General features: G+C 41.8%; 1 protein-coding gene across 2 annotated transcripts in view; it reads left to right on the plus strand.

The window, feature by feature from the left end:
• The window catches only part of LOC124717145 (endoribonuclease Dicer-like), a 309,406-nt gene that overhangs the window by 169,227 nt on the left and 123,844 nt on the right, over positions 1-16,335 (plus strand). For both annotated transcript variants that reach the window (XM_047243898.1, XM_047243897.1), the window contains one exon: positions 6,614-6,746. In XM_047243898.1, the coding sequence (XP_047099854.1) occupies positions 6,614-6,746 (133 nt within the window). The remainder of the gene's footprint in view (positions 1-6,613; positions 6,747-16,335) is intronic.

The following is a 16,335-nucleotide window of genomic DNA, read 5'->3' on the forward strand; positions in this document are numbered from 1 at the left end:
TAAATATAATGCATGAGGGTAAATCAATAAATGAAACAATATTTTGAATTCTTAGGTGTTCATGTTGATAAAACCTGCAGTAGAAGTCACATGTTACAAATCTTAAGTGTGTAAATGCTACAACCTGTGTGCTGCGGATAACATAAAATTATGGAAATGAAAATATCAAAAAAGTGGCTTACTTTTCCTTGGATATTATTAAGCTATCAAAGTCTTTCAAAAATATAATATGGGTTGGTAAATAAAGTCTATTTACCAGGGAGCAGTAGGATGAAACACACGGTAGATGTGATAACTTGTGAGCTCTTGGAGCCAGTGGCTTCTTCTTCCGGAAGGGGGGTTGGAGATAAAGGAAGAGGGCTGAAGGAAAAGGGGTGGTGAGGTTTAGCAAATGCCAAAGGCTGCGGAAAAAGTTGCCCAGAACACCAGGTTAGGGGAGGCTCGATGGTCAGGATGAGAAGGAAAGACTCAGTTCGTGCCACGTGCCTGGGCTAACTTTAGGTTAATTTATATGGTCTGAGTATTTCTCTTCAGCAACCATTCCTTTTTCATTGCTCTTTTTCACCTATCCTTTTTTAATATCTGACTTGTCGGTACCTCCCTCCATCACTCGCCTGTCTGATATAATTCATTTAGCTTTCCTGTCTTCTGATTCCTTCATAATGTTTTTTTCCTTAGTTTCTGTCTTGCTTATTACCCTATCTTCCACCTTTACATTCTTTGGTTTTCAAATTGTTTGGTCGTTTGGTGCAAGTACCAACAGTGACATCAAATAAGTCTTCCCTGACCCAGGTTTCTAAGGGACTTTCTCTTCAACCCTTCTGCTGGGAGAAGGAGCCACTGGCTCTGGAAACTCATATGTTCCACACAGAACTTTTTACACCTATTCTCTTGCTGCCTCAAGGTGACTGATTCTCTCTCTCTCTCTCTCTCCTCTCTCTCTCTCTCTCTCTCTCTCTCTCTCTCTCTCTCTCTCTCTCTTTTACCAGTAGTATATTTTCAGACACAAATTATTTTCGTTAATGTAGACAAAGTCCCTGGATAGAGGGAGAGCACACACAGTTATAGATACACAACACTCGCGCACATGTGGCCACTGTCTGACTTGGCCTCAGTGCCTGGAGACAACAATGACTGTGTGTGTGTGTGTATGTGTGTGCGTGCGCGTGTGTGTGTGCGCGCGTGTGTGTGTGTGTGTGTGTGTGTGTGTGTGTGTGTGTGTGTGTGCGCGCGCGCGCTTACGTGCGCATGCACTCATGCGTACATTCCTTCATCTAAGGAAGAGCTTTCACCCCTTAGCGCCTCCTCTATGCCGTGAAGAATAGCAGTCTGTGTTGCTAATACTGCTCTCGTGGAACCTAGTACCATTGGTAATTTGCCTATCTTATGACTTCCTGGGGCAACAAAAATTTGATGTTCAGTTATTGGGCAATTTAAAAAACTGATAACACTTTCATAATCTACTCATTAATAGTATGAAAAATTTTAACACAGTAAGACAAATATTACAGCTACAAACTGTGTATTGTTTGGAGGCAGTGTTAATTGATGGTGTGTGAATACTCAGACCACATTCATCCCATATTTGAGGACGAGAGCACTTAGTGACTTCTACAAAAAAAATTCTCGTGGGCATCCCCAGAAAACTATGGAAAGAACAATGTTTGTTGCTTACTGCATTTTAGCTGTTCATGCAGTCAGACTTCGGCATCTGGTATGATGTTCTAAGTTATTGCTACTTTACTACCGACTCTATTTGCAGCACAATTTGCAGACAGTATCTATTTACATCACTAAATATACCTTCAGAATTGTCACCGTACAATACACGAGATGCATGAAAAATCTTTTGCTTAAACTGGAGCAAAAATTACCCCGGCTATTTTCACTCGTTGTTTCATAAGCTTTGAGTGAGCATCATTTAAAATCTTTCCAAAATTTTTCTTGCTTACAAGCTTCAAGTAGAACATTTAACACATTAATTCATTTGTAAAATAATTAGATACTCGGAGCCATTTTGTGGATTCTTTAAATCAGAGGTTTACTGCTTTATGATGATTTGTATTGTGGTTATAAAAAGAAGCGAGATGTTTAGGCATAAAAATCTGCGATGTAAAGCGATGTAAAGATGTATAACTATAGTATAAGTCATTATATGAATGGAGGAAAATTGAGGAAACCAAATAAGTGGTCAGCATTTTGGCATTTGTACACTATCCAATCGCATTAATGTGACCACCCGTCAAAAACCTGAATAACCACGTTTTGCAGTGCAAATCATGCAGGAAGAGTGTCAGTGGGGTTTTGGAAGGTACCCACAGGGATGGGGAGCTGCGACATTTCTGCTGTCGTGGTCAGCTACACTGCTAGGTGTCTCAGTTGAGGCTCCGTCATGCAAACAGCCCACTTGAGGTGGTCTCACAGATTCTTGTCCGAGTTTAAATCCGGGGAGTTTGGTGGCCAAGGAAGCACGATAAACTCATCCTGGTGCTCTTCAAACCACACTCGTACACTGTGAGCTGTGAGACACATTGCAATTCCCTGCTGGTAGGTGCCGTCGTGCCAAGGAAAAAGAAACTTTATTTCGGGGGGGTCACGGTTCCACAGCATAGATGCTATCCAGAATCACGAGATCTCCTGTGAAATCCCACAAAAATGTCCCTCAGACCATAACGCTCCTTGCCGGATGCAGGGTGTTCGCTTTCAGACACGTCACACTGTACACGCCAGTGGCCATTATTTGTCTGATGGAGCATAAAATGTGCTTCATCTGAAAAGGCCACCTCCCACCACCCAGTTAGGTATCCAGTTGCAGTATTGGCCTGCAAATTCCAACCTGTGCTATCGATGAAGAGCAATCGGCACGTGTGATGAAGTGGGCTTTCGCAGCAGAGGCCCGTGAGCAACAATGTTCGCTTGACAGTTGTTGTTGAGACAGTGTCGGTAGCCCCTTGGTTCATCTGGGTGGTCAGTTACTCAACAGTTGCATGTCAGTTCACCTGTACATATCTCTGCAGCAATTGGCCACCTGTTGCCTATGACCTGTGGTGCAGTGGTTTTGGATAGTGACATTTTGCCATGCGCAGTATACTTTAATAGTGACGGCACGTGAACAGTTTACAAACTTAGCCATTTCAGAAACACTTCCACCATTGGCTTGAATGCTAATGAACATGCCCATTTGGACGTCAGATAACCTGCTCTGTTTTGCATTGTGACAGTTACTGTACTGTTTTCCGTGTGTGTGTGTGTGTGTGTGTGTGTGTGTGTGTGTGTGTGTGTGTGTTTTGTGACACCCCCCCCCCCCCTCCCCCTGCCCACACCCCCCTTGCTTTGTATATCTTCCACTTCTAGTGCTGCGGTTTGCAAATATTATTGCACATTGACATCGAGCATAGGCAGTGGTCACATTAATGGGACTTGACTATATAGTAAGGTGTGTGTGTGGGGGACGTTATGAAGGAAAAGGGGGGGGGGGGGAGAGAGAGAGAGAGAGAGAGAGAGAGAGAGAGAGAGAGAGAGAGAGAGAAAAAATACAGTGACAGTTTAGTGTAAGTCACTGTATGAATGAGTAGGGATTAAGAAAGCATGTAAACAGTCAGCACGTTGGCTTATTTTTCGCTGATAATCTCTGCTGTGATTGTAAAACTAATTTGTTCCATATCGCAGTGAGATGTTACGATTATGATGCGTGGAACGTCTACACGAGTGTCTCTGTAATTGTGAAGGGGACCATATGGCTCATGGACACTGTTTGAGCTTACACTGTGCTCAAGTTGTCACTCTATGGCAAACAAAAAAATTGGTACGGGGCTTTCCACGGTTAGTTGGCATACTCTATTGTGACAGTATTCATCCTAACATTGATCCCCTATGTGAGACACAAAACAGCCAATTGACAACTGATACCTACAATTTGTGGCGTGTAGATACCACATTTGGATCACGTTCTCTGAAAAGTTTAATAGGTAACAAAGTAAAGAAAAAGTCAATAAACTTAGATCTTTTACTTAATTTTCTAAATAGTCTCTATTGTTCTCGACACATTTCTCCCATTGTGGTTCCATTTTCAAGATGCTCGTGCACGGAAGTCCCTTTGGTCGGAGTGTAGCCATCTGCATTTGGTCAGAATGTAGCTATCTGCTGACTGCTGATTTCACTTCCACATATTTTGCAAACTGTTGGTCAACCAGGCATTTCTTCATGGGACCAAACAGATGAAAGTCCAACGGTGCAAGATCTGGACTGTGTGGTCAATATTGGAGCACCTGCCACCCAAATTTGACAATTGTCTCACAAACAGGAGCAGCAACATGAGGAGAGGGATGTGGGGGAGCATTGTCATGAAGTTGGACACCATCAGCATTGATTAATGTTGTGGCGTTTGTCACAAAGGGCGCGACACAACTTAACCAAAGTTTTAAGGCAGGCTGTAGCATTCGCAGTGGTCCTGTATTCAGCAAAGTCCACCAATAAGATACCGTGACATATCCCAGGACACTGTCATAAGCACTTTCTGAGCAGACTGAGTCACTTTGAATATTTTTCATAGTGGAGAACCAGCACGTTTCCAGTTGATAGAGGCCTACTCGGTTTCAGGCATATAATGGTATGCCCGTGACTCGTCACCAGTGCAACTCCTATCGGAAAGTCGTGCCTTTCTGTGGTGTAACGCATTACGAGATCCGAGCTTGCCATCATTTGCTGGCCCGTGTGGTTGCCTGTCATAAAGTTCTCAGGCACCCAATGAGCACTAATTTTATGAAATTTTAATGTGTAATCAACATTGTTGTACATCAGGCCATAGGAAATGTCAAACTGCTGCAATAAGGTTCACAATTGCACATGCTGGTCCTTCAAAATTGCCGTCTCAATAGCTCTGACATTCTGCGGGGTTGCAGCTATTACCAGCCGCCCGGAGTGTGGCGAATTGTTGATGTTCACACGGTCCTCTCGGAAGAATGCACACTGACCAGAGTCGTTGCTATGGACCGTACAGTCATCCCCTACGTGCCACCCATGTCTCTGTGAATTTCACTCAGTTTACGTCCAGTGGCCCACAAGTATTGAACTACTTTTCACTGCTCTTCACAAGTCGAGACAGTAACACGCACGCTATGTTTGCTTCACAGTTCAGTCTTCTCTCGCTAGAGGTGCACATTAAAACAAAATACCCCCTCTTGTGCAAACTATAGCATTGTGAAATTTCAACATTCCAGCTGCGGTACCATGGGAGAAAAAAAATTATTGTGCGTTACTTTCTAATCCTCCCTCGTAGTATGTAGCCCCACTCTCGGAATGTACTCTTTCGAAATTTTGACAGTAAACCTGTGCTTGATGCGTGGTGCTTTTTTTGTAGTGCCTGCCACTCGACTTTGTTGAACATTTATGGGTGACTCAGATATAAAATGGAATTTTTGGTTTACGTACATTTTTGTGAACTGAGAGTGACGTGATCTTTTCGTTATCGCTTTTGTTTCCAGTGAATGTTCTCCACAGCAATAAGATTGCGTACCATTTCTGTACTCAGAATCACAGTGTCAGATCAAGAGGTACCGTCATCTATTGCGCGACACATTATAATCGAGTTTCTGACAACAGAGGGCACAAAACAGTCCAAAATTTTGAAAAGAACTGCGGTAAAGTTGAAGGTTGACACCCCGAGAAAAACTAGAATGTATATACAACACAGACAGGTTTTAAAAGGATGAGAAAAGTCGAGATTCCCGCTCACTGACGGTGTCGTACTATTTGTGTTACGTGGTAATTCCACTTTAGGTTGCCCCAATCACTCCTAGGTATTTTACAGTAGTTACTGTTTCCAGCGATTGATCACCAATAGTGAAATTGGTCATTAGTTGATCTCTTCGCTTATTTATGTGCAGTACATTACGTTATTTACATTTGGGATCGACTGCACTAATTTTCGAGCACCTACAGGTCTTCGTGCATTTCGCTAGTCTTCTGGCATTGCAAATTTCCCCCACTGCTATCGAGGGTAATTTAAATGCTTTTATTCTGCCTTACACTCAACATCTCGGAATTGTGTTATTCATTAGAGACGGTAATGCACAGCACACCGCATCCGTCTCATTAATTGCTTCCACCAGTTTACATCAGCACGATTGAGTGGGCTTGGGACAGTTAATACTTGGAGTGTATTACTGCGGAAACCCTCCTTAAACATTGGGTAACTTCAGGATGACCAGTGTCAGGGAACAGGGCTGGCTCTAGCAGCAACATTTCGATTGCCTTTAGAGCAGGCATGACTAAGATTCAAACATTTTGCAGTGCACATGGTAGACTAACATCATATTGAATGTTACCCATGAGGGGATACCAGTTCCTTAGGCTGCCTTTATTTTGCGTATCGTTTACTTTTTATTTCATCGTTCCCCTCCCCCCAATAAGGACATATTCTTTCATTTCCTGATACCCCTGAATTAAAGCTCACATAACTTGTTCACAGATGCAAAACTCTTTTAAAAAAATCTGCTAACATATTTATTAATTTTAATTAAATTTATTAATTGTTTGCCTTTTTAATTAGTGTATTTGTTGTATTCAATACATGTTTCATAACTTGTTACGTGTGTGTAATTTTGTGTTTTAGTTATTGCAGCAGGTTGCCACAGGACAAGTTTACAGACCTTTCACCATTATGGTACATTCAAAACAACAGAGACAGCACTGTTACATGTTACTTGAAACTGCCTATGAATTCAAGACTAAAGGAACCCGTGAAGGTAAAGTGTGTTGGCTACACTTTTATGTTTTCAGTAAAGTTATATAAGTATTATAATCAAGCTTAATAGAGCAACTTCAATACATGAAAATGTAGATAAAATTTACTTGAAAAATTATTCATTTGCTCTCTAGATGGCCTAGCAATGAACTTAAGGCTGCTGATAATGATGGAACTTATTGTTCAAATCCACCTTTTCATATCCACTGGTGCATCAAGTACATAATAATGTCAATCTGGGATGAAATTGCAACAATATGAATTAGGATAGATTGTTTGTCACCACACAGAAGACCCATTCAGTGGCAGACAGGCACATTTACAAGTAAACTAAACTACTGGGCAAAGCCATCCTTTAGATTTGGAGGGACACACACACACACACACACACACACACACACACACACACTCTGCCTCTTTCATCTCTGGACAGGTTTTTATCACATCACATTCTATTAATCAGAGTCTGTCCGTTTCTTTCTCTACTTCCCTTCATTCTCTTGTTGCCTCCTGGCCAACTTCTCAACCACCCTGTAGCAACAGTCTCGTCCACACGCAAAGCACAGCGGCATGCCCACACAGACTGTGGCTGCAGCAATGTGTGTCCCACATTCTCCCCACTTCTTTAATTATTCCTGGACATTCGGGACATTATTCCTGGACATTCATCCAACCACCTTCTTTCACTCAAGTGTAGTTTTGCTAGTCCTGCCTACACCACATTCACGCACACATCATATTGACGTAGCCCAATCTGTTCACACCTGCTGCACCCTCTCTTCTCTCTCCTCTTTCCTACTAATGAGCACCACTCACAGTTTTTTTTTTACTTCATCTAGTTTGGACTGTTGTTACTGTATTTCATCTGGTTTTGCCTTTTACGAGTTTTAAGAAATTCTTGCATAATTTCATATACAGGGTGTTACAAAAAAGTACGGCCAAACTTTCAGGAAACATTCCTCACACACAAATAAAGAAAAGATGTTATGTTGACATGTGTCCGGAAACGCTTAATTTCCATGTTAGAGCTCATTTTTGTTTTGTCAGTATGTACTGTACTTCCTCAATTCACCACCAGTTAGCCCAATTGAAGGAAGGTAACGTTGACTTCGGTGCTTGTGTTGACATGCGACTCATTGCTCTACAGTACTAGCATCAAGCACATCAGTACGTAGCATCAACAGGTTAGTGTTCATCACGAACGTGGTTTTGCAGTCAGTGCAATGTTTACAAATGCAGAGTTGGCAGATGCCCATTTGATGTATGGATTAGCACGGGGCAATAGCCGTGGCGCGGTACGTTTGTATCGAGACAGATTTCCAGAATGAAGGTGTCCCGACAGGAAGATGTTCGAAGCAATTGATCGGCATCTTAGGGAGCACGGAACATTCCAACCTATGACTCGCGACTGGGGAAGACCTAGAACGATGAGGACACCTGCAATGGACGAGGCAATTCTTCGTGCAGTTGACGATAACCCTAATGTCAGTGTCAGAGAAGTTGCTGCTGTACAAGGTAACGTTGACCACATCACTGTATGGAGAGTGCTACGGGAGAACCAGTTGTTTCCGTGCCTTGTACAGCGTGTGCAGGCACTATCAGCAGCTGATTGGCCTCCACGGGTACACTTCTGTGAATGGTTCATCCAACAATGTGTCAATCCTCATTTCAGTGCAATTGTTCTCTTTACGGATGTGGCTTCATTCCAACGTGATCAAATTGTAAATTTTCACAATCAACATGTGTGGGCTGATGAGAATTCGCACGCAGTTGTGCAATCACGTCATCAACACAGATTTTCTGTGAACGTTTCGGCAGGCATTGTTGGTGATGTCTCGATTGGGCCCCATGTTCGTCCACCTACACTCAATGGAGCACGTTATCATGATTTCATACGGGATACTGTACCTGTGCTGCTAGAACATGTGCCTATACAAGTACGACACGACATGTGGTTCATGCATGATGGAGCTCCTGCACATTTCAGTCGAAGTGTTCGTACGCTTCTCAACAACAGATTCGGTGACCGATGGATTGGTTGAGGCGGACCAATTCCATGGCCTCCACGCTCTCCTGACCTCAACTGTCTTGACTTTCATTTATGGGGGCATTTGAAAGCTCTTGTCTACGCAACCCCGGTATCAAATGTAGAGACTCTTCGTGCTCATATTGTGGACGGCTGTGATACAATACGCCATTCTCCAGGGCTGCATCAGCGCATCAGGGATTCCATGTGACGGATGGTGGATGCATGTATCCTTGCCAATGGAGGACATTTTGAACATTTCCTGTAACAAAGTGTTTGAAGTCACGCTGGTATGTTCTGTTGCTGTGTGTTTCCATTTCATGATTAATGTGATTTGAAGAGAAGTAATAAAATGAGCTCTCACATGGAAAGTAAGCATTTCCGGGCACATGTCCACATAACATATTTTCTTTCTTTGTGTGTGAGGAATGTTTCCTGAAAGTTTGGGCGTACCTTTTTGTAACACCCTGTGTGTATAACGAAAGCGCTGGCAGGCTGATAAACACAAACATACACACAAAATTCAAGCTTTCGCAACCAACGGTTGCTTCATCAGGAAAGAGGGAAGGAGAGGGAAAGACGAAAGGATGTGGGTTTTAAGGGAGAGGGTAAGGAGTCATTGCAATCCCGGGAGCGGAAAGACTTACCTTAGGGGGAAAAAGTGACAGGTATACACTCGCGCAAAGACACACATATCCAGCCACACATACGCAGACACAAGCAGACATTTGTAAAGGCCCTCTCCTTCCCTCTTTCCTGATGAAGCAACCGTTGGTTGCGAAAGCTTGAATTTTGTGTGTATGTTTGTGTTTGTTTGTGTGTCTATCAACATGCCAGAGCTTTCGTTTGGTAAGTCACATCATCTGTGTTTATATCCTCCACAGTGGATCCTTGCTCCTTCCAACTGCATCAGTACAGAAAAGTTTCCTATCCCTAGCCAGAACCCAGTCCTGCTAGTGTTCCTTGTAGTTACCTGGCTCGTGGAACCGCCTAAATTACCCACCTCCAGCTGCAACCCATCCTTCCACAATGACCTCTGTCTGTTAGTATTCTGTCGGTCCATAGCCCGCACCAACCCATCAAAAATAAGATGTACCTCAGTGCATGGAGACATCAGAGGCTGTGTATGTGTGCTGTGTGCATGTATGAATGTGTGTATTTTTCTGAAGCTGGGGGACTTTTTTGCCCGATAACTTAGTCTACTGTTAAACGAGCCCGTGTGCCACTCGTGCCACCTGATGTGCCGAGTACCAATCTATCCTAATTTGTGTTGTACGTAATAATGTTTTAAACAATAAGAGAGTTGAGGGGCACGAAAGGGAAGCAGAGGTTGAGAAGGGAGCGAGTCAAGGTTGTAGCCTGGCTCCGGTGTTATTCAAGCAGTAAAGGAAACCAAAGAAAAATTTGGAGTAGGAATTAAAGTTCAGGGAGAAAGAAAGATGAAGCTTTGAGGCCTGCCAATGACATTGTAATCCTGTAAGGCAGCAAAGAACATGTAAGAGCAGTTGAACGGAATGGACAGTGTCTTGAAAGGAGAATGTAAGATGAACATCAACAAAAGCATAATAAAGACAGTGGAATGTAGTCAAATTAAATCAGCTGATGCTGAGGGAGTCAGATTAGGGAATAAGACACTTAAAGTAGTAGGTGTTGGCAATGTCAAGAAAAGTGTTTCTAAACAAAATAAATTTTTTTTTAACATCAAATATAGATTTAAGTATTGGGATGTCTATTGTGAAAATATTTGTCTGGAGTGTTGCCATGTATGTATGTGAAATGTGGACAATAGACAACAAGAGAATAGAAGTCTTTGAAATGTGCTGCTGCAGAAGAGTGCTGAAGATCAAATGGATAGATAAAATAACTAATGAGGAGGTGGTACTAGTAGAATTGGGGAGAAAAATTTGTGGCACAGCCTTACTAGAAGAAGGAATCGGTTGATAGCATACATTCAGACACATCAAATGAGCAAGAATTTATTGTTGGAGGGAAGTGTTGAGGGTGAAAATAGTAGAGGGAGACGCAAGACATCAATACAATAAGTATATTCAGAACGTTTAAGTCGCAGTAGTTGTTTGAATATGAAGAGGCCTGCACAGGATAGAGTAGCATGGAGAGCTGCATCAAACCAGTCTTCAGACTGAAAACCAAACAGTAGTGTAGCATAGGAAAACTCTTAACTTGTTAGTAGCCGGTGTCACCATTAATACAGTACTTAATAATATAGCAGGCAAGCAGAGTGGCACATTATCTTTTATTGTAAGAACAGGAAGGTCGTAAGCTTTATGACAGCTTTGATGTGGCCCACGGTGACTGTCTTTCCTGTGCCAACCTCTTCATCTCAGAGCAGATATTACACGCAATGTCCTCATCTATTTTTGGGCATATTGCAGCCTCTGTAATTGCCTATAGTTTTGCTCATTACAGCTCCTCCTTGTACGACGAAAGTCATTCCAAGATGTCTTAACACATGTCCTGCCGTCCTATCCTACTTTCAGTCAGTATTCTATGTTTTGTTTTCCTCACAAATTCTGTGGAGAACTTCCTTGTTTATCAATCCACCCTTGTTTTTTACCTTATCAATCCACCTAATTTTCAGCATTGTTCTGCAACACCACATCTCAAATTCTTCGGATCTTGGAATATTTGTAAGAGATAATGCCGCTATCTATGATACTATAAAAGTCTTTTAAATGATTAAATATCTTTGCTTACGGCCAGTTGTACTAATTACTACCTTTAAAAAATTGCAGCCAGAGACTGAGCAGTGTGTCGCAACTTGTTGAAGATTCTGATTACTGATTGGATGTATTTTATGAGAGTTTTCCATAATGCATAGGAAAATGTGGGGGGGGGGGGGGGGGTATTCTCTATCGATAGAACTCCCTGCAAATCTGTTTCTGTACCCACAGTAACAATTAACTTTGTGGATAAAAGCCCATGCCAATGCCAATGAAGGTACTTATAGGGATATCTGCATATATCCAAAATAATAATTACTTAAGGTTAAAAGTTAAAGGATAATGTCAGTATTCACATGCAGTGTTCCCCCCCCCCCCCCTCCCCCCCTCCCCCTCATCAGTCTACTGACTGGTTTGATGCGGCCCGCCACGAATTCCTTTCCTGTGCTAACCTCTTCATCTCAGAGTAGCACTTGCAACCTACGTCCTCAATTATTTGCTTGACGTATTCCAATCTCTGTCTTCCTCTACAGTTTTTGCCCTCTACAGTTCCCTCTAGTACCATGGAAGTCATTCCCTCATGTCTTAGCAGATGTCCCATCATCCTGTCCCTTCTCCTTATCAGTGATTTCCACATATCCCTTTCCTCTCCGATTCTGCGTAGAACCTCCTCATTCCTTACCTTATGAGTCCACCTAATTTTCAACATTCGTCTATAGCACCACATCTCAAATGCTTCGATTCTCTTCTGTTCCGGTTTTCTCACAGTCCATGTTTCACTACCATACAATGCTGTACTCCAGACGTACATCCTCAGAAATTTCTTCCTCAAGTTAACGCCGGTATTTGATACTAGTAGACTTCTCTTGGCCAGAAATGCCTTCTTTGCCATAGCGAGTCTGCTTTTGATGTCCTCCTTGCTCCGTCCGTCATTGGTTATTTTACTGCCTAGGTAGCAAAATTCCTTAACTTCATTGACTTCGTGACCATCAATCCTGATGTTAAGTTTCTCGCTGTTCTCATTTCTGCTACTTCTCATTACCTTCGTCTTTCTCCGATTTACTCTAAAACCATACTGTGTACTCATTAGACTGTTCATTCCGTTCAGCAGATCATTTAATTCTTCTTCACTTTCACTCAGGATAGCAATGTCATCAGCGAATCGTATCATTGATATCCTTTCACCTTGTATTTTAATTCCACTCCTGAACCTTTCTTTTATTTCCATCATTGCTTCCTCGATGTTCAGATTGAAGAGTAGGGGCGAAAGGCTACAGCCTTGTCTTACACCCTTCTTAATACAAGCACTTCATTCTTGATTGTCCACTCTTATTATTCCCTCTTGGTTGTTGTACATATTGTATATGACCCGTCTCTCCCTACAGCTTACCCCTACTTTTTTCAGAATCTCGAACATCTTGCACCATTTTATATTGTCGAACGCTTTTTCCAGGTCGACAAATCCTATGAAAGTGTCCTGATTTTTCTTTAGCCTTGCTTCCATTATTAGCCGTAACGTCAGAATTGCCTCTCTCGTCCCTTTACTTTTCCTAAAGCCAAACTGATCGTCACCTAGCACATTCTCAATTTTCTTTTCCATTCTTCTGTATATTATTCTTGTAAGCAGCTTCGATGCATGAGCTGTTAAGCTGATTGTGCGATAATTCTCGCACTTGTCAGCTCTTGTTGTCTTCGGAATTGTGTGGATGATGCTTTTTCCGAAAGTCAGATGGTATGTCGCCAGACTCATATATTCTACACACCAACGTGAATAGTCGTTTTGTTGCCACTTCCCCCAATGATTTTAACATGCAGTTAATAATAATAATTGTTATTGTTTTAAGTCACTATTATCACCCATTCATGATGGCTTACCACCATGTTGCTTGGAGTGCATAGTGTCCTGGAGGGGTTAGGTTCGTTGATGGTTGATATCTGCCCTTCTTCATGCTTTTCCATCTAATTACACTTACATTCTATTTCTGTTTTCTGTCTGAGTCATTCTTGGCCAGACAAAATAATTTAATCGTTAACTTTATGCTGTTAAAAGTCACAAAATTCTGAGGTAAAATTTATACCGACATAAGTTTTACAATATGTAAGTGCACAACCAAGCTAATGATGTAATAATAGCCTATAAAGTAAAAGAAAAAAATAAAATAAATGAACCATGGACCTTGCCGTTGGTGGGGAGGCTTGCGTGCCTCAGCGATACAGATAGCCGTACCGTAGGTGCAACCACAACGGAGGGGTATCTGTTGAGAGGCCAGATAAACGTGTGGTTCCTGAAGAGGGGCAGCAGCCTTTTCAGTAGTTCCAGGGGCAACAGTCTAGATGATTGACTGATCTGGCCTTGTAACACTAACCAAAACGGCCTGGCTGTGCTGGTACTGCGAACACCTGAAAGCAAGGGGAAACTACAGCCGTAATTTTTCCTGAGGGCATGCAGCTTTACTGTGTGGTTAAATGATGATGGCGTCCCCTTGGGTAAAATATTCCGGAGGTAAAATAGTCCCCCATTCGGATCTCCAGGCGGGGACTACTCAAGAGGACGTCGTTATCAGGAGAAGGAAAACTGGCATTCTATGGATCGGAGCGTGGAATGTCAGATCCCTTAATCGGGCAAGTAGGTTAGAAAATTTAGAAAGGGAAATGGATAGGTTAAAGTTAGATATAGTGGGAATTAGTGAAGTTCGGTGACAGGAGGAACAAGACTTTTGGTCAGGTGAATACAGGGTTATAAATACAAAATCAAATAAGGGTAATGCAGGAGTAGGTTTAATAATGAATAAAAAATAGGAGTGTGGGTAAGCTACTACAAACAGCATAGTGAACACATTATTGTGGCCAAGATAGATACGAAGCCCACGCCTATTACAGTAGTACAAATTGAAGATGTGTATGATGAGATAAAAGAAATTATTCAGATAGTGAAGGGAGATGAAAATTTAATAGTCATGGGTGGCTGGAATTCGATAGTAGGAAAAGGAAGAGAAGGAAACGTAGTAGGTGAATATGAATTGGGGCTAAGAAATCAAAGAGGAATCCACCTGGTAGAATTTTGCGCAGAGCATAACTTAATCATAGTTAACATTTGGATTAAGAATCATGAAAGAAGTATACATGGAAGAATACTGGAGATACTAAAAGGTGTCAGATAGATTATATAATGGTAAGACAGAGATGTAAATTGTAAGACTTTTCAGGAGCAGATGTGGACTCTGACCACAATCTATTGGTTATGAACTGCAGATTAAAACTGAAGAAACTGCAAAAAAGTGGGAATTTGAGGAGATGGGACCTGCATAAACTGAAAGAACCAGAGGTTGTAGAGAGCTTCAGGGAGAGCATTAGGGAACTATGGGCAAGAATGGGGGAAAGAAATACAGTAGAAGAAAAATGGGTAGCTTTGAGAGAGGAAATAATGAAGGTAGCAGAGAATCAAGTAGGCAAAAAGACAAGGGCTAATAGAAATCCTTGGGTAACAGAAGAGATATTGAATTCAATTGATGAAAGGAGAAAATACAAAAATGCAATAAATGAAGCAGGCAAAAAGGAATACAAACGTCTCAAACATGAGATTGATAGGGAGTGCAAAATGGCTAAGCAGGGATGGCCAGAGGACAAATGTAAGTATGTAGAGGCATTTATCATTAGGGGTGAGATAGATACTGCCTACAGGAAAATTAAAGAGACCTTCAGAGAAAAGAGAACCACTTGCATGAATATCAAGAGCTCAGATGGAAATCCAGTTCTAAGCAAAGAAGGGAAAGCAGAAAGGTGGAAGGAGTATATAGAGGGTCTATACAGGGGCGATGTTCTTGAGGACAATATTATGGAAATGGAAGAGGATGTAGATGAAGATGAAGTGGGAGGTATGATACTGCATGAAGAGTTTGACAGAGCACTGAAAGACCTAAGTTGAAACAAGGCCCCGGGAGTAGACAACATTCCATTAGAACTACTTACATCCTTAGGAGAGCCAGTCCTGACAGAACTCTACCATCTGGTGAGCAAAATGTATGAGACAGGTGAAATACCCTCAGACTTCAAGAAGAATATAATAATTCCAATCCCAAAGAAAACAGGTGTTGACAGATGTGAAAATTACCGAACTATCAGCATAATAAGCCATGGCTGCAAAATACTAATGTGAATTCTTTACAGACGAATGGAAAAACTGTTGGAAGCCGACCTCGGGGAAGATCAGTTTGGATCCCGTAGAAATATTGGAACACGTGAGGCAATACTGACCCTACGACTTTTCTTAGAAGCTAGATTAAGGAAATGCAAACTGACGTTTCTATCATTTGTAGACTTAGAGAAAGCTTTTGACAATGTTGACTGGAATACTCTCTTTCAAATTCTGAAGGTGGCAGGGGTAAAACACAGGGAGCGAAAGGCTATTTACAATTTGTACAGAAACCAGATGGCAGTAATAAGAGTCGAGGGACATGAATGAAATGGAAGCAGTGGTTGGGAAGGGAGTGAGACAGGGTTGTAGCCTCTCCCCGATGTTATTCAGTCGGTATATCGAGCAAGCAGTAAAGGAAACAAAAGAAAAATTCGGAGTAGGTATTAAAATCCATGGAGAAGAAATAAAAATTTTGAGGTTTGCCCGATGACATTGTAATTCTGTCAGAGACTGCAAAGGACTTGTAAGAGCAGTTGAACAGAATGGACAGTGTCTTGAAAGGAGGATATAAGATGAACATTAACAAAAGCAAAACGAGGATAATGGAATGTAGTAGAGTTAACTCAGGTGATGCTGAAGGAATTAGATTAGGAAATGAGACACTTAAAGTAGTAAAGGAGTTTTGCTATTTGGGGAGCAAAATAACTGATGATGGTGGAAGTAGAGAGGATATAAAATGTAGACTGGC

The sequence above is a fragment of the Schistocerca piceifrons genome, chromosome 9 (assembly GCF_021461385.2).
Source record: "Schistocerca piceifrons isolate TAMUIC-IGC-003096 chromosome 9, iqSchPice1.1, whole genome shotgun sequence".
Lineage (NCBI taxonomy): Eukaryota > Metazoa > Arthropoda > Insecta > Orthoptera > Acrididae > Schistocerca > Schistocerca piceifrons.